Source organism: Populus trichocarpa, chromosome 1 (assembly GCF_000002775.5).
Source record: "Populus trichocarpa isolate Nisqually-1 chromosome 1, P.trichocarpa_v4.1, whole genome shotgun sequence".
NCBI lineage: Eukaryota > Viridiplantae > Streptophyta > Magnoliopsida > Malpighiales > Salicaceae > Populus > Populus trichocarpa.
In genome coordinates this window covers 23,597,659-23,621,690 of record NC_037285.2, presented here as the reverse complement: position 1 = coordinate 23,621,690, position 24,032 = coordinate 23,597,659, and the positions used below count along the sequence as shown (strand labels likewise).

The following is a 24,032-nucleotide window of genomic DNA, read 5'->3' as shown; positions in this document are numbered from 1 at the left end:
AACCCACACCCCCTCATGGCTTACCACCATGATGAAAAAGCCAGGAGAGCCATTCCCTGCAAGTGGCTCTAGGGGTAGGCCACCATAGCCACCCTACCCCTACACCATGACTGGACAAGGATAGCAGCCCTCTCCCCCCCTTTTCCATCTTATAAATACTAGGGCGAGAGAGGAGCTGGAGGGGGAGACAAGTGAGATTATAGAGAGGAGAACAGAGTAAAACAGAAAGAAAGAGAGAAATAGAAGGGGAAAGAAAAGGAGAGCAGAAGGAAACAAGGGAAAGGATAGAGAGAGAGGAAGAAAGGGAAGGGAAGGTGACACGACCAAATAGTTGATGTCTTCTGTCAAGTGCAGGAGTGTCGAAGTAATAAATAACTCGGCAAGACCGGGGTAGAACCACATAGAGGTTAACTATAATAATAATAATAATAATAATAATAATAATAATAATAATGAGGACTTTGAGATGTAAGATTGATTGAAAGATTAAACAGTGATAAAAACAATTGTTAATGTTAGAGGATCCACTAATGGTATTTCAAACAAGTATAGTATAAACTCTTATTACTCAACTAGAAACCACACACAAAGGAGGTTCCAATCAGATTATAAATTGTTAACATAATTACATTAGCTATCTTATTCGAATAATGCTAATACTTGTAAATGTTGTCAGATATTCATGATTATAACTTATGTTAACAACAAATCAAGTTCCTTTCATAGCACATGTGTCGGTTATACCATACGGTTTGGGCTATGAAAGTACCAAGTATTTTTTGTACCAAGGGTTATAGAACATAAATCTAGATTAACCATTTAACAAGCAAAGTATTAAAAGTGAATAAGATAACAAATACAAAATATGTTAGTATCAAACATTAAAGTCCATATTGAGTTTATACTATACTTATTCTTATACTATTAGTGTAACCTTTTCACCTTGACAAAATTAACTTAGCTAAACATCATGAAGAAGAAAAACATAAATAAACAATATAAGAACATGAACATGATATAAGTTAACTAAGAATAGTAAAGGAAATGGAAAGCATAAACAAGAGATTGATACAACATAAAATAAAACTTGAACATTAAAATAAAAAGAGAGAGAGTGATCTTGATCTAAAAACCAAAATGTCTAAATGTATGGTAAATGCCTCCTTTTATAGGCTAAAATTCAGAACTATTGATTTGATGACTAATTATTGAGTGGATGACCACCTCTTGACTTGGTGACAACCATTGTCTTCTTGTCTGAACAAAACATCATTGCTAATGTCATAATTTGAATAGATAGTCTACATGAACGTTCTGGGCATTTGTCTCAGCTTTCCAACAAAACAAGAATGAGCTCATTTGGATATCTAGAACTCTAGATATGAGCTGAACACTGAACAGTGTTTGGGCTGCAAGACAGATTCCAACTTCTCTTTTGTTGCTACAATTTGAACTTGAAAATGACCCATTTGAATTTGGACTCTTCATTAAAGTTTTAGGCCTATGTCTTAGCTTTCCATCCATATAAACCAGACCTAAATCCAAGTTATACAGCTCCAGTTATGATCCAATAACCGAATGGTGTTCCAGTTTGAATTGAACCATCATCTCTTCTTTAAGCTTAGCCCTCTTTTTGTCTTTTTACTTTCAATAGTTAAACACATCAATCAATCCTTTAAATTGAGAGATTTGCCTGCATTCAAAATGAGCATTTACCATAAATCAAAGATATCTTATGTTATCGTGCTTGCTATTATAAAACATGCTCAAGTTAGGGAATTTAATGATATTTTAAGTCCAATATGATGATATAAAACCTTAATGAAAATGCACTTTTAAGTACTAATAACTATCTCATTAGGTCAAGCCTCTCAATTATCACAAACCTTGTTTCAGCTATAAATATTTCATTTTCTTACTATCCTCACTTTCAACTTTCTTTTTAAACTCTAAAACTTTGCTAAGGTTTTAGATCTTTCTTTCATGCAATGCACCGGACATACCTGGGGTAGTCAATGATAAATGTCACCACCATATAGAGATATCCACTGATTGATGCCTCATTTATTTTTCCAATACATCTAGGTGGATGAGCTTTATGTTAGTGTATATATTTAATTTATTAATAAAGATTTTTTTTTATTTTTAATATTCATCAAATATTTGATTAATGAATCTAATATTTGATAATAAGTCTAGAGTAAGGATAAATTCATTAAGACAAAAATGCTTCACAAAAAAAAATATAAAATTGTCCTGATCTGAGACAAAATTTAAGCATTACAAATATAAAGAGAAAGAGAGAACAAGAGTATAATTTTGATCTGAAAACTAAAATATCTAAATACATAATAAATATTTTTTTTATAGGTAAAAATTTAAAACCAAGATCCCACCAGCATCCTTGGCAGAATTTACTCTAAGCGGTGATGGTGGGAAAGATTATTACTATATAAGCCTTGTTGATGGCTTTAACATTCCAATTTCGGTAACCCCGCAAGGAGGTTCTCCTGGCTGCACAGTTCTACAAGCTGTGCAGCTAACGTGAATGCTGTTTGTGATCTTCAAGTAAACGTGCACGATTTATCATCATAAGCATAACTATAAGCTTGAGGACACTGCTACTTGAAGATCATCGAATATTGGGTAGGAGGACATTTGTCAGGTGTACTGTACTCTCCTGTGCAGCAGTACTGCGGCTGGTTAAATGCCAAACACGCGCTCTTGCAGGCAATCACAGTCCCATCTGGCCCCCTCGCTGCTAAACTAGGATCACAAACAGCATTCACGTTAGCTGCACAGCTTGTAGAACTGCAGCCAGGAGAACCTCCTTGCGGGGTTACCGAAATTGGGATGTTAAAGCCATCAACAAGGCTTATATAGTAATAATCTTTCCCACCATCACCGCTTAGAGTAAATTCTGCCAAGGATGCTGGTGGGATCTTGGTTTTAAATTTTCATCTATAAAAAGAGATATTTATTATGTATTTAGATATTTTAGTTTTCAGATCAAGATTATGCTTTTGTTCTCTCTCTCTTTTTATATTTATAATGCTTAAATTTTGTTTCAGATCAAGACAATTTTATAATTTTTTTTGCGAAGCATTTTTGTCTTAATGAATTTATCCTTACTCTAGACTTATTATCAAATATTAGATTCATTAATCAAATATTTGATGAATATTAAAAATAAAAAAAATCTTTATTAATAAATTAAATATATACACTAACATAAAGCTCATCCACCTAGATGTATTGGAAAAATAAATGAGGCATCAATCAGTGGATATCTCTATATGGTGGTGACATTTATCATTGACTACCCCAGGTATGTCCGGTGCATTTCATGAAAGAAAGATCTAAAACCTTAGCAAAGTTTTAGAGTTTAAAAAGAAAGTTGAAAGTGAGGTTAGTAAGAAAATGAAATATTTATAGCTGAAACAAGGTTTGTGATAATTGAGAGGCTTGACCTAATGAGATAGTTATTAGTACTTAAAAGTGCATTTTCATTAAGGTTTTATATCATCATATTGGACTTAAAATATCATTAAATTCCCTAACTTGAGCATGTTTTATAATAGCAAGCACGATAACATAAGATATCTTTGATTTATGGTAAATGCTCATTTTGAATGCAGGCAAATCTCTCAATTTAAAGGATTGATTGATGTGTTTAACTATTGAAAGTAAAAAGACAAAAAGAGGGCTAAGCTTAAAGAAGAGATGATGGTTCAATTCAAACTGGAACACCATTCGGTTATTGGATCATAACTGGAGCTGTATAACTTGGATTTAGGTCTGGTTTATATGGATGGAAAGCTAAGACATAGGCCTAAAACTTTAATGAAGAGTCCAAATTCAAATGGGTCATTTTCAAGTTCAAATTGTAGCAACAAAAGAGAAGTTGGAATCTGTCTTGCAGCCCAAACACTGTTCAATGTTCAGCTCATATCTAGAGTTCTAGATATCCAAATGAGCTCATTCTTGTTTTGTTGGAAAGCTGAGACAAATGCCCAGAATGTTCATGTAGACTATCTGTTTAAATTCTAACGTTAGCAATGATGTTTTGTTCAGACAAGAAGACAATGGTTGTCACCAAGTCAAGAGGTGGCCATCCACTCAATAATTAGTCATCAAATCAATAGTTCTGAATTTTAGCCTATAAAAGGAGGCATTTACCATACATTTAGACATTTTGGTTTTCAGATCAAGATCACTCTCTCTCTTTTTATTTTAATGTTCAAGTTTTATTTTATGTTATATCAATCTCTTGTTTATGCTTTCCATTTTCTTTACTATTCTTAGTTAACTTATATCATGTTCATGTTCTTATATTGTTTATTTATGTTTTTCTTCTTCATGATGTTTAGCTAAGTTAATTTTGTCAAGGTGAAAAGGATACACTAATGGTGTAAGAATAAGTATAATATAAACTCAACATGGATTTTAATGTTTGATACCAACATGTTTCGTATTTGTTGTCTTACTCACTCTTAATACCTTGCTTGTTAAATGGTTAATCTAGATTTGTGGTGTAGAAGCCTAGGTGCAACAAATACTTGACCCTTTCATAGCCAACTATATGGTATAACCAACACCTATGCTATGAAAGGAACTTGATTTGTTTTTTTTATTTATCAAATGTAAGAAGTATATAGATCGAAAATAGCAAGACAAGCTTGCAATACAAGCTGGAAACCAGCAGAACATTACAGACAGCAGCAGCAGCAGCCAAGGAGAACATATGCCCTTAGAAAACTAAAGCAAGAAGATCTTGCTGAACATAAGAAAACAAAAGGCTTGTGCTGGGGAACAGCCTCCCCTGAACAAGCAACCGGACCATAAAGCAAAGAAACCAAAGCAAGCTTAGCTTGCAAAACAAGTACAACACAAAGGCGTGTGCAGGGGAACAGCCTCCCCAGGACAAGCACACCGAAAATCACTAGGGAACATGCGCCCTTATACAAACAGAAGATCCGATCCAGCAGACCAACCAAACATCCCAAAAAGGGGGAACAGGCTTCTACAGTAAAAGCAACAAGCTACAAGCCAAATAGCAATCAACAGGCCTGACAAGCAAGGCAGAGAGGAGCAAGCAACAACCAGCAACCAGCAACCAGCAAGCCACATCCAGCAACAAGCCAAACAACAAGCAAACTAGGGAACACAATGTATCTCTCAGGAGAACAGGGCAAGAAATAATCATGAATACCTGACTACATTTACAAGTATTAACATTACTCAAATAAGATAATTAATATAATCATGTTAAGAATTTATAATTCGATTGGAACCTCCTTTGTGTGTGGTTTTCAGTTGAGTAATAAAAAGAGTTTATACTATACTTGTTTGAAATACCATTAGTGGGTCCTTTAACATTGACAATTGTTTTATCATTGTTTAATCCTTACATCAATATCACATCTCAAAAGTTCTTTTCAACTCCTTTTCATTTATTATTTATAATTTTATATAGTTCACCTCCCTGTGGTTCGACCTCGGTCTTGCTGAGTTATTTATTACTTCGATACTCCTGCACTTGGGATAAGACATCAATCTTTTGATCATGTCAGATTGCCACCTCTGCTATTTATATAATTAGGGTAGTACATGTGTTATGGTGTAGCATATTACACATAATAAGTCAATACATTAATAATACAATATTTCCTATTCTAACACATTCCATAATACACCCCCTCAAGTTGAAGGTGAGTTATCCACATGAAGCTTGGAACATAAAAGAGCAAATATAGAGTAAGAGAGTGGCTTAGTAAGAACATCTACTAATTGATCTTTGGAGGAGATGAAGCAAATCTGAATCTCCTTTTTGGTCATCCGGTCACGAACAAAGTGATAATCAACTTCAACATCTTTTGTTTAAGCATAAAAAATCAGATTAGCAAATACATAAGTAGCACCCAAATTATCGTACTAGATAGTAGTAACAGAACTAGGGGAAAACACAGATCTGTCAGAAGATAGTGTAACCAAAGAACCTCAGCAGTACCATCAACCAAAGCTTTATACTTTGCTTCAGTGGAGGAGTAAGCAACAGTGCATTGCTTTCCAGATTTCCATGAAACAAGTGTGGTACTAAGAAAAACAATATATCCTCGAGTAGATTTTCGATCATCAACACTCCCCGCTCTAACTGCGTCAGTGAACCCATGAAGTGATAAAGAGGAGCCACGAGTAAGGTGGATGCCATAAGATGACATACCTTTAAAGTAGCGTAAGATACGTTTAACAGCAGCCCAATGACTCTTAGTAGGAGTATGCATAAACTGACAAACCTTGTTAACAACATAACAAATGTCCGGTCTAGTAAATGTGAGATACTAAAGAGCACCAACAATTTATCAAAAGCGAGTGGGATCCGAGAATAACATAGTAGACGAAAGATCAAGCTTAGAAACAAAGGCTGGTGTATCGACAGGTTTACAAGATGACATACCAGCATGACAAAGAATATCAAGAACATACTTATGCTGACTCAGTATGAGTCCCACACTAGTAGGAGTGACCTTAACTCTCAAAAAATAATAAGCATTACCCAAGTCACATAGCTTAAATTTTGAACTCAGTAAGGTAATAAGGCGATGAATTAAGGCAAAGTTGTTACCATTAAGTAGGATGTCATCGACATAGAGAAATAAATAGCAAATATCATGATTCCTTGTCAGAACAAAGAGAGAGGTATCAACCTTGGAAGCCTGAAAACCAATAATCTGAAGGAAGTCACTCAGGTGGGTGTACGAAGCCCGAGGGGCTTGTTTTAGACCGTATAGAGACATGTGAAGAAGACAAACATGATTTCGCAAAGTAGAGTCTACAAAAGGAAGGCATTGTGGACATCAAGTTGTTGAATCTGCCATCCTTTGGACATGACAATAGTGAGAACTAATCGAACAGTAGTTGGTTTAACAACAAGACTAAAGGTTTTTGAGTAATCAATGCCTTCCTGTTGAGTGAACCCGCGCGCAACCAAGCAAGCCTTATAGTGGTCAATAACACCATTAGTTTAACACTTTATTTTATACAACCATCAATAGCCAACCACATTCATGGAGGGATCAAAAGGTACCAGGTACCATTGGCATGTAAAGCTGCAATTTATGACTTCATGGTAGTATGCCAACAAATAAAACGGTCGGCCTCCTTAAAAGTAAGAGGTTTGAGAGTGGAGGGAGACATTACCCGTGAAGCTGGAGGTTATGAGGAAGAATAAGCGACTGAAGTGATGTTGGCAGTCCTGTTATATCTGGGACTCAGCACCATAGGGTGTTGTCGCTGTGCTGAAGGAGCAGGGGTTTGAATAGGGGACGGTGCCACACAAGAGTATAACTGGACAAATCAACACAGAGGTCCAGACTTGGTGAAGACATGGTAGATGATTTGGATGGAGAGGAAGAGCTGGATGACCGTGCTGGAGAGACAGCAGCTGGAGGAGACGCACACACAAACAACACTGGTGTTGCAGACTCTGTACTTGCAAAATGATCAACATATATGGAGGCAGATGGTGATAAGGGGACATCAGGGTTAAAGGAAATTGGTGGTGGGGCTGATGGTGTGGTAGACGGAAAGATGGTGAGTGAGGGAAGGTGTGTGACAGTGGTAGGCGGATGGGTATGGCTGGTGGGTGGAGGGAGATGGGCAGACTCGAGAAATGGAAACACTTGTTCATTAAATCGAAGATGACGGGAGATGTAGAGACAATAAGTCCAGACAATGATACCCTAGATGAGATGAACTATAGCCTAAGAACACACATGTAGTAAAGCGATAGTCTAACTTATGAGCATTATAAGGTCGAAGGAAGGGAAAACATAAACATCTGAAAGTACATAAAAAATCAATTAGGTGGTTGACGAAGCAGACATTCAAAAGGGGATTTATTGCGCAAAACTGGTGTAGACATACAATTAATGAGGTAAACAGAGGTTTCAAAAGCATAAGTCCAAAATTTTAAAGGTGCCTTACATTGACCAAGAAGGGTAAGACTAGTTTCAACATTGTGACGATGACAACGCTCAACAATACCATTCTGTTCAAGCGTATGTGGGCATATGAGGTGATGATGAATACCAATGGTTTTACAGAATAAATTTAATTTACGATATTTAGCACCTAGTCAGTTTGAACAAATTTAATTTTTCGAGAGAATTGTCGTTCGACGAAGACTTGAAATTGATGAGATGAAACATATTGAAGACATCAAATTTGAGGACAAGAGGATAAAACCAGATAAAATTTGTATGTGCATCCATAAAAATAACAAAAATAACAAAAACCATCCGAAGATAACATAGGAGTAAGGCCCCACACATCATTAAAAACAAGTTCAAGAGGAGCAGATGTTTGATGACCTGTAGGGCCTAAAGACAGACGAGATGATTTGCCTAACGGACAAGCTTGACATTGAAAATTTAAAGGACAAGAAGTACAAACAACCTTTTTATTTGACGCTAAGAGACTTAGAACATGAGAGCTGGGATGATCGAGACGACGATGCCAAACATCAGCAAAGGTAGATAGAAAAGCCTGGGGAAGACACTATCTTGGATATAAGATCCTTCATATAGAAAAAAAAAAGAGTGAAACTAAAAAAGACACAATTTTCATGACAAAATTGTTGAATAGATAAGAGTCTTTTCTTAATTTTTAGAACATGTAGAATATTAGACAAAGTAAAGGTTCGTTTTAGAGCATGCAAAATTTTATGAGCTGTATTAGATATAATAAGTGTCTTGCCATCACCAACATACAATTGATCATTACCAAGATAAGGGTCTGCATGTGTCATACCGACAATGTTCGAAGTAACATGTTGATTCGCACCTGTATCGGGGAACCAAGTGATAGGATTTGTTGTTAAAGCATCACTAAAGGAGAGGTTGGTTGAAGCTTGATTCCCATTATGCACAAGCTAAGAACATTGTTGTGCAGAGTGTCCGATGTTGCTGCAAAGTTGGCATCTAATCTGTCGAGGCCACTGGTGTTGCCCTCCTTGTTTTTGTTGATGTCGTAGCTCCTATGTTCTGCTAGGAGGAGCTCCCACTGTTTCCATAGTAAGGCTGGCTAGGGTACTGGTTATAATTGCTGCAAAAGTTACCTCTCCAGCCTCCTCTTCTTCCTCTACCCCAATAAGAAGAGGAGCCACTGCCATTAAATCCAACAAAGGCACGTTGTGCAGCATATGTAGAGGGAGGGTGTGGGTAGCAACGGTGCAGTAGCTGGAATGGATTGAAGAGAGCTCATGTGTAAAAATTCATGTGTAGACAAGTAACTATGGAGCTCAGAGTATGGATGAGGCTTAACGTTGGTCAACAGACTAGTAACCAAATCTCAAAATTCATCGCGAAGGCCTCGAAAAACATAGAGATTGAAGTCAGTGAAGGAGATAGGCCTGCCTGCTACGGCTAGTTCGTCAAATAAGCCTTTAGCTTTCTGCAGGTAGAGAGTGACAATATCATCACCTTGATGAAGATCCTGAAGAGAGCCATATAATTGCATAATCCTAGAGTTGGATGGAGAGGTAAGGGTACTTTCAAGGGTGCTCCAAACACTTGCTGCAGTTGGGCAGTCCACCACAAGGTGAAGAACATCAATGGAGAAGGATGAGAGTAAAGCATTGAGTATGAGTTAATCTTGTTGTTTCCATGAGAGAAACATTTAGGAAGGACCAGAATTAATGTTTGTAGAGGTGACAGTAGAGTGACTGGACAGATCAAGCAGAGAAGGGTAAGAATACGAGCCATCGACAAACGAGAACACCCTTAGCCAATCAGATATGGCTTCATTTGCATACGCTAAAATAAATAATTGGAATTGGTGAGTTTGAGGTTGATGGCCTGCTGTGTATTTGGCAGTGGAATAACAGCTGCTGTCGCAGTAGAGGGAAGCGTGACAACATTAATGTTGGGAGAAGAAGGACTGCTAGTGGTGCCAACTGTAGCAAAAAACAAAGGATCCATATTACAGAAGATGAGTAGAAAACAGAAGTTGATAGCAGATAATTGCAGGGAAGATGAAACAATAGCAAAGAAAATAGCAGAAAATGTTGAAGCAGTAGCAAAATCAACGTTGCAGAATGGAGTAGAAACAGTTGTTGTTACTCAATTTTGGACCCCACGTGCTGAAGACAGTGTATACCTCTTTTGAACAGAGTGTAGGAGTTTAGCTCATATTCACCAAAAGATTGACAAAGGCACATAAAGAAATATTTTAAAACCTTGTTTGAGTTGTTTTCTGCTCTTTTTATCCTTCCCCTTTACTACCAAAATCATCAGGTTTTCTTAGTTTGATCAGGAGTCTTCATAATGCTAAATTCATTATTTTTTATCTGGTCTTTAAGGTTGAATAAATCCCTCAGAATTTGCACTAAAAAAATAGTTCTGCTGCTGTCGCAATTTTTTTGGTTCCAACTTAGGCTCTGATTCTGACTCAGTTTCGTACGATATCTGACCATCCTAGGTATATCCTGTCACTCATTACATATTGAAAAATTGACGTACACCTTTATTAGGTCCTAGGGATCATTGTTCTTAGAGCAGATTCTCATTTAGATTTGGATGCTCAGTATTGTCAGATCAAGAACCTTTTTGACCAACTAGATTACTACCAGTTTCTGTTCTGTAAAAAGATTTTATCTCACTTCAACTCCTTCATCAAAGTTGTAGTCCTAGACGCGTAGATGAATTTGAGCTTTTGAATCACTTGATTTCAATATTAGAGGCTCAAGATGTTCCCATTTGAATATCTAACGTGAAGGTAGAGAATTCTGCCGCGAGAAGGATATTGACCCGAGTCTGCACTAAAAAAACTCTATTTTTGGCCTAGTTTTGTGATGTTTGTTCTTAGTTCATACTCTCAGTCATATCAGGATTCTCGGCATTCGTCAGTTTTTGAGTTAGACCCAGAGATCCCTTTTGACCAACTAGATTACTGCCAGTTTCTGTTCTGTAAAAAGATTTTATCTCACTTCAACTCCTTCATCAAAGTTGTAGTCCTAGACGCGTAGATGAATTTGGGCTTTTGAATCACTTGATTTCGATATCAGAGGCCTAAGATGTTCCCGTTTGAATATCTAACGTGAAGGCAGAGAATTCTGCCGCGAGAAGGATATTGACCCGAGTCTACACTAAAGAAACTCTATTTTTGGCCTAGTTTTTGTGATTTTCGTTCTTAGTTCATACTCTCAGTCATATCAGGATTCTCGACATTCGTCAGTTTTTGAGTTAGACCCGGAGATTCCTTTTGACCAACTAGATTACTGCCAGTTTCTGTTCTGTAAAAAGATTTTATCTCACTTCGACTTCTTCATTAAAGTTTTAGTCCTAGACGTGTAGATGAATTTGGGCTTTTGAATCACTTGATTTTGATATCAGAAGCTCAAGATATTCCCATTTGAATATCTAACGTGAGGACAGAAAATTCTGCCGCGGGAAGGATATAGCCCAAGTTCGCGGGGCTGATTCGAAGGATTTTTTTTGGACCCAGGACTGAATCAAAAATTGTTAAAATGAGGGATTGAATTGAAGAAGGATATTGAAAGCTGGAGAGGGGGCTGGATCATCATAAATGACAGGAAGTTTTCCACACCGAATAAGGAAAATGAGACTTTGCAGCTGCACCCTCCATCTGATTTCTTTCCTTTTTTTTGCTGCAAATTCCTGCTGTTTTTCCTTTATCATCATGCCTGAATTTTGGAGCTGCAACCACGTTTTTTCTTGCCTCATTTGAAAGGGAGCAGCTGGCCCTATGGAAGGAAAGAAAATAGCCACACCCTCCTCTAAAACTGGAAAGAAATCAGACGTAAAGCACCAGCACAAAATCAGAATATTGCAGCTTCCTTTTGCGTTTTTTTACTGCAAATCAGTAGGGATTTATGTCCTAGAATTAATGCATTAAATCTTTCCTAAATAGAGATATTCTAGACTATATATAAACCCCTCTAATGACCTAGCAAGGGGCGGCAAAAAGAGAGCAAAAAAATAGCAAAAAAAGGGAGCAGAAAAATAAGAGAAAAAGAGAGAACGGGAGAGAGGATAGGAAAAGAAAGACAAGAAAAACGCAAGAGAGAGGCAGTAGAAAAAAAGCAGAAAAACAGAGAGAGTTTCTTTCTTGCATTCTTGAGTTACTGTGAGGAAAGAGGAGGAAAAAAAGACAAGACGGAGAGGGAGCTTTGCTGCTAAGCCTTGACAGCAACGTTCATTTGGTTTATATTTAGCTGCTGCAGTAAAGCATTTCAGTAAGACCTGCATTGCTTTGAAAAAGGAGAGGCGTGAGTCGGGTTTTGCTCTAAACTCTGTCAGCAACGTTCGTTTGGTTTTGATTTCAGCTGCTGCAATAAGACATTTCAGTGAGACCTGCAGGTCCTTGTTTTTGATGTTTAAAAACTGTTTTGTCTTCTGGTTTTGCACCTTCGTTTTCTATCTTAGCTACAAATTTGCATGCTTGCCCACTGTCCCTCCCGTGTCTTTGAGTTAAGATTTTTTTATATATGTTAGAGTTGCGTTTGTTTTGCTCTCTTATTGAGAGGAATTTTAAACTTTAAGGGTCTTCATTATTCCTTCATTTCTTTGTCCGAGTGCTCTCTGTTAGAATGTTGCATAGGAATAGTTGGCTTTTAGGCGCAGTTTGGGTTTTTAACACAGACAGAAAAAGGAGTCAGGGGTTTTGCTATAGGATTGGGTTCAAAGGGTTGTTTTTTTTTTACGTGATATGGACTCTTTTGTTTTTTTTTTCTGTCGAAAATAATAGGTCATGCTATGTTTAGGCTCTGAGTGATTTGATGGATCAAATTCTATTTGATGAGTTTTGGCTTTGGAGCGCTTTTCTTTTTTTATTTTTCTCCTGCTTTATTTTAACTGAAATGTTTAAGGCTTATGATTTTTTTTGAAATATATGTGATGACTTGTTGTCTTTATTTGTGATTACCGTGATGCTTATGTTTCGATCAAATAAAAAATATTTTCTTGCGTGTTGCATACGGCCAATACCCTAACATGTTTTGAACGCTCTTTTTTTTATACACAAAAAAACATTGGAAGTTTCGAAAATGTGTTTTCGCATGGATTTCTTAAACACCAAAAATTGTTTTTCTTGCATTTCTGGATTTTACAACATGTTTGTAAAACTCCAAAGGGTATTGGCCAATATTCCAAAAAATATAAAAATCTTATTTTGAGGGGAATTCATCTATTATTCACCGCTAATGTTTGGATAAAGAAATCCTTAAAGGACGAATATCCAAAATATTATTGGGAGTAATAAATCCGCACACATCCTTGAAAGAAGCCTTGATTATAATCGAGGACATTTCAAATTTTTTTTCCACGATTTACGAGCTGTGAGAGTTAAAACACTAAGACAAAAAAAATAGGTTTTTAAAGCACCCTAGATTTCTAAATTTTTGCCCCTCCTCCTTGCGATTTATGAGTCGCAAACCCTTGAAAAACTAAGGGGAAAATGAGCTTTTAAAGCACATGGAACTTCCTTGGGTTTCTATCCTAATAAATTTAGTTTGAATCAAAACCTAGAAAACTGATGGGATTAGAAAACATCAACACCATAGCAATTATAAGACAAACCAAATACTAAGCAGCTTACCTTAGGTATGGCGTACTAGGGGTGCTAATACCTTCCCTTTACGCAACCAGTCCCTTGCCTTAGAATCTCTGAAAGACCAGTTAGGTTTCCTAGTGACCATAATACTAGGTGGCGACTCCTTTACACAAAAAGACCCCGAAATCAATCGATGGTCACCGCGACGCCGCGCTCCGCCGCGAGGGTGCGACAGGATGGCGACTCCACTGGGGACTTAGGACTAGGCTTGGTAATTTGTTTGTTTATGCTATGTGTTATTGATTTTTGTTTTCTTATATGAATGATACCTTGTTTAAAAGCTTTAGCATGCATCTTTACATTCTGTCATACATGGTATAATCATGCATCACTTTATTATTTTTTTTTTTTTTGAGGGCACACACATTTAACTTTAAGCTAAGTGGGGAACTAGCAGCTTGCCTTATGACTTGAGTCAAGGTTTAAGTTTGTGTAAACCCCAACTTTTTGCTGAGTGTTTAGACTGATAGTGATTGGTACATGTGCCATCCCACTATCTGCTGAACCCCCATATTGCCTTTACGAGGGCGATCACTGGGACAGCAAGAGACCCTTTTTTAGAGACCAAGTAGTAAACCTACCCTATGTCTCACGTAAAGGAACTAGAACCTATCCTTAGGTTGTATGATCCATAATATCTTTTGTATCAAAACAAGTCTAACCCCAAGGCATTTTGAATTGCAGGACTTGTGAACGAAATGGCCACCATTGCTAAATTTTCCATCATAGAATATGGGAAAAATTCTGAACTGTCACAATTGACTGAAGGAGACTGCCTTAGAAGCGATGCTAAGAAACTGTCACCAATCAAGAACCTGAATTGCATTATGAATGAGGTGAACAAGTTAACGACTCACTTTCAGAATGTGGATAAGGATGCATTTTTTAATAAATACGGACGTTTGATGGAAATTGCAAGGGTAGAAGTTTTAAGCCCAGCTGTGCGAGCCATAGTTCATTTTTGGGATCCAGACTACCGGTGTTTTTCTTTTGGAAGTATAGACCTATGTCCCACTATGGAGGAATATGGGATGTTGACTGAGTTTCCAAACAATCTGTATCGGATTTATTTGCCTTTGAGATCTGACAAGATCATCCCCGAACTGTCAAAACTGCTCAGAATCTCCAACTTGGAAAAGTTTTTGGAAAAGAATGCTACCGGTCTGAAATGGAGGATGCTAGAAATTGAACTGGAAAAGAAGTCAGGATTAGAAAAAGAGAGATTGATTGCCTTGGGCATATTTGGCCTTGTGTTGTTTCCAAGTCAGACGGGTTTAGTGAGTTTGGAGGCCGCTGCTGCTTATGTAGAGTATGAGAATACACAAATCAATCCAGTGGCTGCGATTTTAGCTGAAACCATCTTGACGCTTAATCATTGTAGGAGGACCGGAAAAGGGGCAATGAGATGCTGCACGCAGTTGTTGTATATCTGGATGGTTAGCCATATCGAAACAAAAAAAACCTGTCTTCAATAATTTTTGGTGGTTCACCCAAAGACCCCTGAAGTTAGTAGAAGAAGAAGAATGGGTGGATCTAGACAACCAAGGTTGGGTTGACAAATTAGAAGGTTTGCCTAATAGTGATTTTAAGTGGAGAGCCCCATGGGTAACGATAGTGAAAGTCCTAATGAGTTGTGGACAAAGACGTTGGGTACCATTGGTAGGGATTACAGGTTATGTAAGTTATGCTCCTGCCCTGGTGGTAAGGCAACTTGGGGGCATGCAGTTTGTTCCAAGGACTATGGGAATTGCTCAATTCTTTGGTTTGTTCAAAGATCCCATTGCACAAGAAGTTTTGGAGATCATCAAACAAGATTGGAAGCATCTGGTTTTGGTTGAGATAGAAGGTTTAAAGGATCCAAGTGCAAGCGAAGGATATGCAAGATGGAGAGACTTAGCTGCTTTAGCCATGCCTTGTGTAGAGGCTAAATCTCCCCAAACTATAGAAGAGTCTGTTAAGAGGAAAAGGGTCAATAATGAAGAGGAGTTGAGAAGACAAGTGGAAAAACTTCGGACAGAGTTGAGCAAAAGCAGAAAAGATAAGGCAATGTTGGAAGAAATGATGCTAAAAGAAGATAAAAGGAGAGCATTTCTAGATGAGCAAATACAATCTAGAGATGCGCGAATAACAAAGCTTGAGTTAAAGCTGGGTGAGGAGAAGATTGCTAGGGAAAAGAGTGAGAAGGAGCTAAGAGGGATGAGTTTGGATTGGATGCAAAGTTGCTCTGAACTTGAAGCAATGGAGATTGACTTTAACGATTGCCAAGGAAGTGCAGAATATTTCCAAGAAAAATTTGCACAAGTCCAGTTTGAATTGATGGATAGGATTGGGAAGTATGAGGATTTGAACAAGAAATATATGGAGTTGGAAAGCCGTTTAATGGGGATTGCAAAAAAAGATAATAAAAGGAAAGGTTTTGAGGCTTTTGAAACAGAATTAGCGGTTAAGAGGAATGAGATAAAAGTTATGAGGATAAAACTTGATAAGGAACGTGAAAAGGTGAAGTATTTGGACGAGAAGCTAGCAGCAATGGAAAAACACAAGGATCAAATCGACGCCAACAACACTGCTTTGAACAGAACCAATATGTTGCTCATAGAAAAGATGACCAAGACAGATGAGCAAATGGATGAAGCTGCTGCACATGCTCGAATTATTAGAATTAATGCGCGGAATGTGGGAGGGGATATCATTCGCTATCGCCGAAGCCTAGCTGAAACCGATGTCTTTCTAGGGAAGATTGAGAACCGTGGTTTTGCCTTCTTACCTTTGGCTAGAGAGTTTGTGGAGGAAAGGGATTAATAAATTTTGTATTTCCTTTTTATTTATTAATGTAATAAACTTATCAAGCATTAATGAAAAGGGCGTTGACCCATCTTCTTATGCAAAATCTGTCTCTTGGTGAATATGATTCAAGCAAACGACTTCAAAGGCAGTACTCCTAGCAATGTGACAAAAGAACCTATGTTTATAAGGTGGTGGCTATTATTCGTTCACAAGAAGGTTGCATCCATACCTAATATACAAAGCATTCTCAATCATGCATTTTCTCATACATCTATACACGCATCTGCAGACTAAGAAACATAGGTCCCCCTTCTAGAATCCACAACACTCGACAAAGAAAAAGGATGGAAAATGAAGAAAGGTCACAACCAGAAGCTTAGTATCAAAGGGAACTTGAAGGAGTTCGGAATGATGTGGCGCACCTGACCAGTTTGCTTGAGCAAATGTTGAGAGCCAAAGATGGAGAGGGAACGTCTACTCAAACTGATGAAGCACCAGCAGCAGCTCAAATCCTTGTCGCACCTATAAACATGGGGGCAAATACACCACATAAGCAGCATCCTAATCCCACTCGGCCCATCCAAATCCCTATTACAATGGATTTAACAAACGAGGATCCACAGGACGTCAGATTCTCTGATCATGTTGGGTATGATAAATGGACTGCGCTAGAAGAGAGGCTAAGGGCAGTTGAAGGAAATGATTTATTTGACCCAATTAGGGCCGCTGAAGTATGTTTGGTACCTAACATCGTAATTCCAAAGAAGTTCAGAGTGCCGGAGTTTGTTAAGTATACCGGGATGGAATGCCCAAAGACCCATCTTCGTTCCTACTATAACAAGATGGCAGAAGTTATCCACGATGATAAGTTGCTAATTTACTTCTTCCAAGATAGCTTGATAGGATCGGCCCTCAGCTGGTATATGAGGCTGGACAACGTTAGGATCAAGAAATGGACAGATCTGGCAGATGCTTTCTTAAAACAATACAAGTTCAATCTTGAGATTGCTCCTGATAGGACCAGTCTAATTACCATGGAGAAAGGAACTCAAGAGTCCGTGAGGGCTTATGCTCAGAGGTGGCGAGACCAAGCTATCAATGTACAACCTCCACTAATAGAGACGGAGATGGTAACGTTGTTTGCCAATACTTTTAGGGCCCCATACTATGAGCATCTTATGGGTAGCTCAGCCCAACATTTCTATGATGCTGTGCGAATTGCTGAAAGGATTGAGCAAGGAATCCGAAGTGGGAGAATTGCGGAACCTATAGAGAAGAGGGGTTTTGTTGGGAAGAAGAAGGAAATTGAGGTAAATAACCTAGAAGACAGTTATAAAGGGAGAGGAAAAAACTACCAAAACTACCAAATACCTACCTCCCAAATCACTAGCATCAACTTTTCCAAACCCTCCGTCCCAAACCAACCCCATCAAACAAAATTCCCCACCAATAGCCAAAACAATTACCAAAGGAGAGACAACCGACAACTAGAAGAACAATTACCACCTTTGCCAATAACCCTAAAGGAGTTATATGCCAAGTTACTAAGTATTGGGCAGATAGCTCCCCTACCATTACCTCCTATGCAACCGCCTTTCCCTACCTGGTACAACCCCGAGTTGACTTGTGAATACCATGCTGGTAATACGGGTCACAACATCGAAAACTGCGTAGCTTTTAAGAAAAGGGTATCGCAGTTGATCAAAATCGGAAGGGTCACTTTTGAAGATTCGCCTAATGTGAATTCAAACCCTCTACCCAAACATGCTGTAGGTGGTAGTGGAGTGAATACTATGGAGGTCGGTAGTAAAGAGAAGGTGCTGAGAGTGACCATGGCAAGGCTGTATGAAATGTTGGTACAATCTGGACATTTGGAGAAACCATCTGAACATTGCATAAGGGAAGATGATTTTTGCCCATTCCATAGAAAGAAAGGGCATCACATTGATGAATGCATTGAGTTTCATCAAAAGGTTGTGAGAATGCTGACTTTAGGAGAGTTAAGGATTGGGGCTGTAAAAGATAATGAAGAGATAGAGATGATAGAGAATCGGGGGAAATGTAGAGTCCAATCAACAGCTAATGGGCTCTCGAAATTGGTATTAACTAAGCCCTCGTATGCAAACAAAGTAGACTATGGAGCGATGCCTGGAGATTATGGTTATACCTCGAATGTCGAAACTCCTTTGTCATTGTTCCAAAATGAGATAAGTGGGCTAACTCGGAGTGGTCGTTGTTTCACACCTGAAGAACTAGAGAAGCAAAGAAAGGCTAAAGGCAAGGAGGTATTGGACCTCGATAAAGAGCTCGAGGTAAATAAACCTGTGACTGAGGAAGAAACAAATGAGTTCCTGAAATTGATGAAGCATAGTGAGTATTGTATAGTGGATCAGTTGAAGAAGACCCCTGCCAAGATCTCCATCATGTCATTAATACTTAGCTCCGAGCCGCATCGTAATGCTTTGCAAAAAGTACTGAATGAGGCCTACGTACCCCAAGATATTGAACAAAAAACTATGGAGCATCTAGTAGGGAGGATCCATGCTGCTAATTACTTATATTTCACGGAAGATGAACTTGACGCTGAAGGAACGGGACATAACAAGCCCTTATATGTCACGGTTCGATGCAAAGATTGTCTCATTGGTAAAGTTCTCATCGATAACGGCTCAGCCCTTAATGTGTTACCAAGGCATATGCTGGATGAAATGCCAGTAGATCCCTCACATATGCAACCCAGTGTGATGACGGCTAGAGCGTACGATGGCTCGCCAAGGCAAGTGATAGGGACAATTGAGGTCGAACTAGCTGTGGGTCCACAAGTCTTTCTAGTAACCCTTCAAGTGATGGATATCCACCCTTCCTATAGTATGTTGTTAGGAAGGCCATGGATACATTCTGCGGGAGCTGTCACCTCCTCACTGCATCAATGTTTGAAGTACATTGCCAATGGTGTTCTGGTTACTGTTAAGGCTGAGGAGACTATATCAATGGTAAGAAATGTGGCGGTTCCATTCATCGAAGCCGAAGATTGTAAGGATGGAAACCTTCATGCATTTGAAGTTGTGAATATCGAGTGGGTGCCCGAGAACACTGTGGTGAGGAAACCAGAAATCTCGGAGGCCACCAAAATAGCCGCTAAAAGCTTTTTGAAACACAAGATTCCTTGCCCATATGACATCAAGAAAGGAAGACTTGAATGGATTGATATAATCAAGCTGAAAGCTACAGAACAGAGGTTTGGGCTTGATTATAAGCCCAAGAAAGAGGATTACAAGCGAGCTGCTGGTGCAAGAAGGGAGAAAAGAATGGCTAGGATTGAAGGAAGGAAGCCTGAAGAAGAAAGCTTAGCTATCCCTCCAATCAGGATTTCTTTTCCAAAGGCCGCATATGTGATGCAACCTGATAAGGGACATGGAAACCTTCTTCAGAAGTTTTTTTCAATGAACATAAACACTTTGGAGGGAGATCAAGTCGAGGACATTGCTAAGAAGATTGAATCCGGAAGAAGGGATGAAGAGCTACCGCAATTAACCATCTACACTCTGGAAGAATTTACCGCCAAGACTTTCATTCGAAAGCTAGCCGAAGGAGAGAAGTTCCAGAATTGGGAGACCCAAGAAGCTCCATTGGTTCTCAAAATGTAATCAACAATGATTATTAGATTATAATTTTATCTATGTTGTTTGCCTTTTTTTTTCTTTCTATTTTTTTTTTTCATTGACAATCGAAGCTCAAGATGTCAATTGGATTTTATTTTTGTTTTTGAGCCAATCTTTTCCTTTTAATGAGATCATGCATTTTCAAAATTCATCTTGATGTCTTACTGTGCATTTACACATCACTTCCCGCTTTCAGGAACCCTGAAAGTGGATCCTCCACAACAACACCTGCACTTTACATTGAGAATGAATGGCCAAACTTTAAAGAATACATAGTAGCTGTAGAAGATGAGGAATGGGAGGAGAAAAACATAAGTGAATTCACAAAATTAATAGAACAGCATGAACAGGCTTGGAGGCCCGCTAAAGAGGAACTTGAAACCATAAATGTGGGTAATGAAGAAATCAAGAGAGAGCTGAAAATAGGGACTTTGATCACCCCTGAAGAGAAGGAAGAATTGATTGCACTGCTTCGAGATTACATAGATGTCTTTGCTTGGTCCTACGAGGATATACCTGGTTTGGATACGGATATCGTAGTACATAGGATACCACTGGTGGAAGGATGCAAACTGATTAAGCAGAAGTTGAGGAGAACTCATCCGGAGGTCTTAATCAAAGTAAAAGCAGAAATTGAAAAACAATGGAACGCTGGTTTTTTGGAAGTAGTCAAGTATCCACAATGGGTGTCAAACATAGTGGTGGTACCCAAAAAGGAAGGTAAAATCAGAGTTTGTGTGGACTTTAGGGACTTAAACCGGGCTAGCCCTAAAGATAATTTTCCTCTACCACACATAGATATGTTAGTTGATAATGCAGCACGTAGCTCCACATATTCCTTTATGGATGGATTTTCGGGCTACAATAAGATAAAAATGGCGCAAGAGGATAAAGAGAAGACAACCTTTGTAACACCATGGGGAACATTTTGCTACAAAGTCATGCCATTTGGTTTAAAGAATGCTGGGGCCACCTACCAAAGGGCTATGGTGACTTTGTTTCATGACATGATGCACAAAGAGATTGAAGTATACGTGGATGACATGATTGCTAAATCTAGAGAGGGAGAGAATCATGTCCAAATATTGAAGAAATTGTTTGAAAGATTAAGGAAATATAAGTTGAGACTTAACCCGGCACAGTGTTCGTTCGGGGTGAAATCTGGGAAGTTGTTGGGATTTGTGGTGAGTGATAAAGGGATAGAAGTGGATCCCGACAAAGTAAAGGCTATTCAATTTATGCCACCTCCCAAGACTGAGAAGGATGTGAGAGGTTTCTTAGGAAGGTTGAATTACATTGCTCGATTTATATCCCAATTAACCACGACTTGTGACCCGATCTTTCGTTTGTTAAGGAAGAAGAACCCTGGAAATTGGAATGAAGAGTGCGAAGAGGCTTTTGAGAAAATCAAGCAGTACTTGTTAAATCCACCCCTGCTTGTTCCTCCTATACCAGAAAGGCCATTGATATTGTACCTAACAGTAACAGAAACAGCAATGGGATGTGTGCTTGGGCAACACGATGAAACCGGAAGGAAGGAAAGGGCCATTTATTACCTGAGCAAGAAGTTCACGGAATGTGAGTCTAAGTATACTGTGATTGAGAAGTTGTGTTGCGCACTGACATGGGCTGCAAAGAGATTACGTCAGTATATGTTGTATCACACTACGTGGTTAATTTCCAAATTAGACCCGTTGAGGTACATTTGTGAAAAGCCCTATTTATCGAGCCGAATTGCAAGATGGCAAGTTCTATTGGCTGAGTATGACATAATATATATGACAAGGAAAGCTGTAAAAGGGAGTATTATTGCCGATCACCTGGCTGACCATGCTATGGAAGATTATGAATCATTAGACTTTGAATTTCCTGATGAAGATGTGCTTGCAATCGAGGAAGAGAAATCAGATTGGTGGATTATGTACTTTGATGGTGCTGTAAATGTATGTGGTAACGGAGCGGGTGCGGTGATAATCTCTCCTGATAAGAAGCAGTATCCGGTTTCAGTTAAGCTACAGTTCGGGTGTACCAACAACACGACTGAGTATGAAGCTTGCATTCTCGGTTTTGAGGCTGCATTGGAGCTAAACATCAGAAAGATAGATGTGTATGGAGACTCAATGCTGATCATTTGTCAAGTAAAAGGAGAATGGCAAACCAAGGAAGAGAAGTTAAGGCCTTACCAAGAATACCTATCTAAACTGGCTGGAGAATTTGAGGAAATAGAGTTCACCCATCTAGGAAGGGAAGGAAACCAGTTTGCAGATGCTTTGGCTACACTAGCATCTATGGCCAAAATAGACTTCGGGCACAGGGTACAACCAGTACACATCAATATCAGAAATAACCCAGCTCATTGTTGCTCAGTCGAAAGAGAAGTGGATGGAAACCCTTGGTACTATGATGTCAAGAATTTCATCCAAAACCAGGCATATCCCATGGGGGCATCCAAAATCGACAAGAAGACCTTGAGGAGGTTGGCAATGGATTTTTATCTTGATGGGGAGATTTTGTATAAGAAATCATTCGACGGGACTTTGTTGAGATGTTTGGATGAATTTGAGGCAAAAAGCGCGTTACGAGAAGTCCATGAAGGGATTTGCTCAACCCATGCTAATGGACACGTGATGGCTAGGAAGATACAAAGAGCCGGTTACTTCTGGATGACATTAGAAAAGGATTGCATCGACTATGTCCGAAAATGTCATAAGTGCCAAGTATACAGTGACAAAATCAATGCCCCTCTAACTCCTCTATTTAACTTGACATCTCCATGGCCCTTCGCGAAGTGGGGAATTGATGTGATTGGACCTATAAACCCAAAAGCCAGCAATGGTCATAGGTTTATTCTCGTGGCTATCGACTACTTTACAAAATGGGTAGAAGCCGGGTCATTTGCTCATGTGACGCAAAAAGTAGTGAAGAAATTTATTGAGAGAGATTTGATTTGTCGATATGGTCCACCAGAAAAGATTATAACTGATAATGCCCAGAATTTCAATGGCAAGATGATAATAGAACTCTGCGCTAAATGGAAAATCAAGCATTCCAACTCTTCGCCGTATAGACCAAAGATGAATGGTGCGGTAGAAGCTGCTAACAAGAATGTCAAAAAGATTATTCAGAAGATGGTAGTCACCTATAAGGATTGGCATGAGATGTTGCCATTTTCCCTTCATGCGTATCGCACCGCAGTCCGAACCTCAATAGGAGCCACCCCGTACACGTTGGTATATGGAATGGAGGCGGTTATGCCTTTAGAAGTGGAAATCCCCTCATTGAGAGTACTGGTAAATTCTGAGCTGGAAGAGGTAGAATGGGCAAAAGTTAGATATGAACAGCTGAATCTGATCAGTGAAAAGAGGATAGCTGCAATCTGTCATCATCAACTTTACCAAAGAAGGATGGCCAAATCATACGACAAAAAGGTTCGACCTCGAGGATTCCATGAAGGAGATCTCGTACTGAAGAAAATATTGCCTTTACCAGGAGAAGATCAGAGTAAATGGGCGCCGAACTATGAGGGCCCTTACATGGTGAAGAAAGCGTTCTCGGGAGTAGCTTTGCTGTTATCTAGAATGGATGGAGAAGATCTAGTTAGGCCAGTGAATTCTGACTCTGTAAGGAAATATTACGCTTGATGTATTCTGTAATCTCCCAATCAATAAAATAAAGTTTGGCCATGAATTTCCTTTGTAAAAAAACCTTTTTTCATAAAAAGCATGATCTCATAGCATTTGAAATCTTTTACTTAAACAAACTCTTTTCTTACACATGACTAAGGAAATGACTCCATTAATTGGAGGGAACCAAATCAAATCTAAACTTGGCGTATTTATGCACACCACACTGGGGGCAAGAAGTGTACGAAGTGCACATAGGGGTCCATAGTGAACCAAAGCCAAAAGGGGTATCATCATAAAAATTTCTAGAAAAAGCGTCTCTTATGAG

At 38.7% G+C, this 24,032-nt stretch overlaps 2 protein-coding genes across 3 annotated transcripts in view; both read left to right on the top strand.

The window, feature by feature from the left end:
- Window positions 1-24,032, top strand: part of LOC18094937 (thaumatin-like protein 1) — a 70,340-nt gene that overhangs the window by 7,272 nt on the left and 39,036 nt on the right. The window lies entirely within an intron of this gene.
- On the top strand, window positions 7,387-23,722 carry LOC112328691 (uncharacterized). The gene is made up of 8 exons (XM_052456556.1): window positions 7,387-7,488; window positions 7,519-7,607; window positions 9,876-10,152; window positions 15,014-15,068; window positions 15,296-15,394; window positions 15,479-16,412; window positions 16,850-20,062; window positions 20,278-23,722. The coding sequence occupies exons 1-8, from the start codon at window positions 7,387-7,389 to the stop codon at window positions 23,720-23,722; spliced, it is 8,214 nt and encodes a 2,737-aa protein (XP_052312516.1).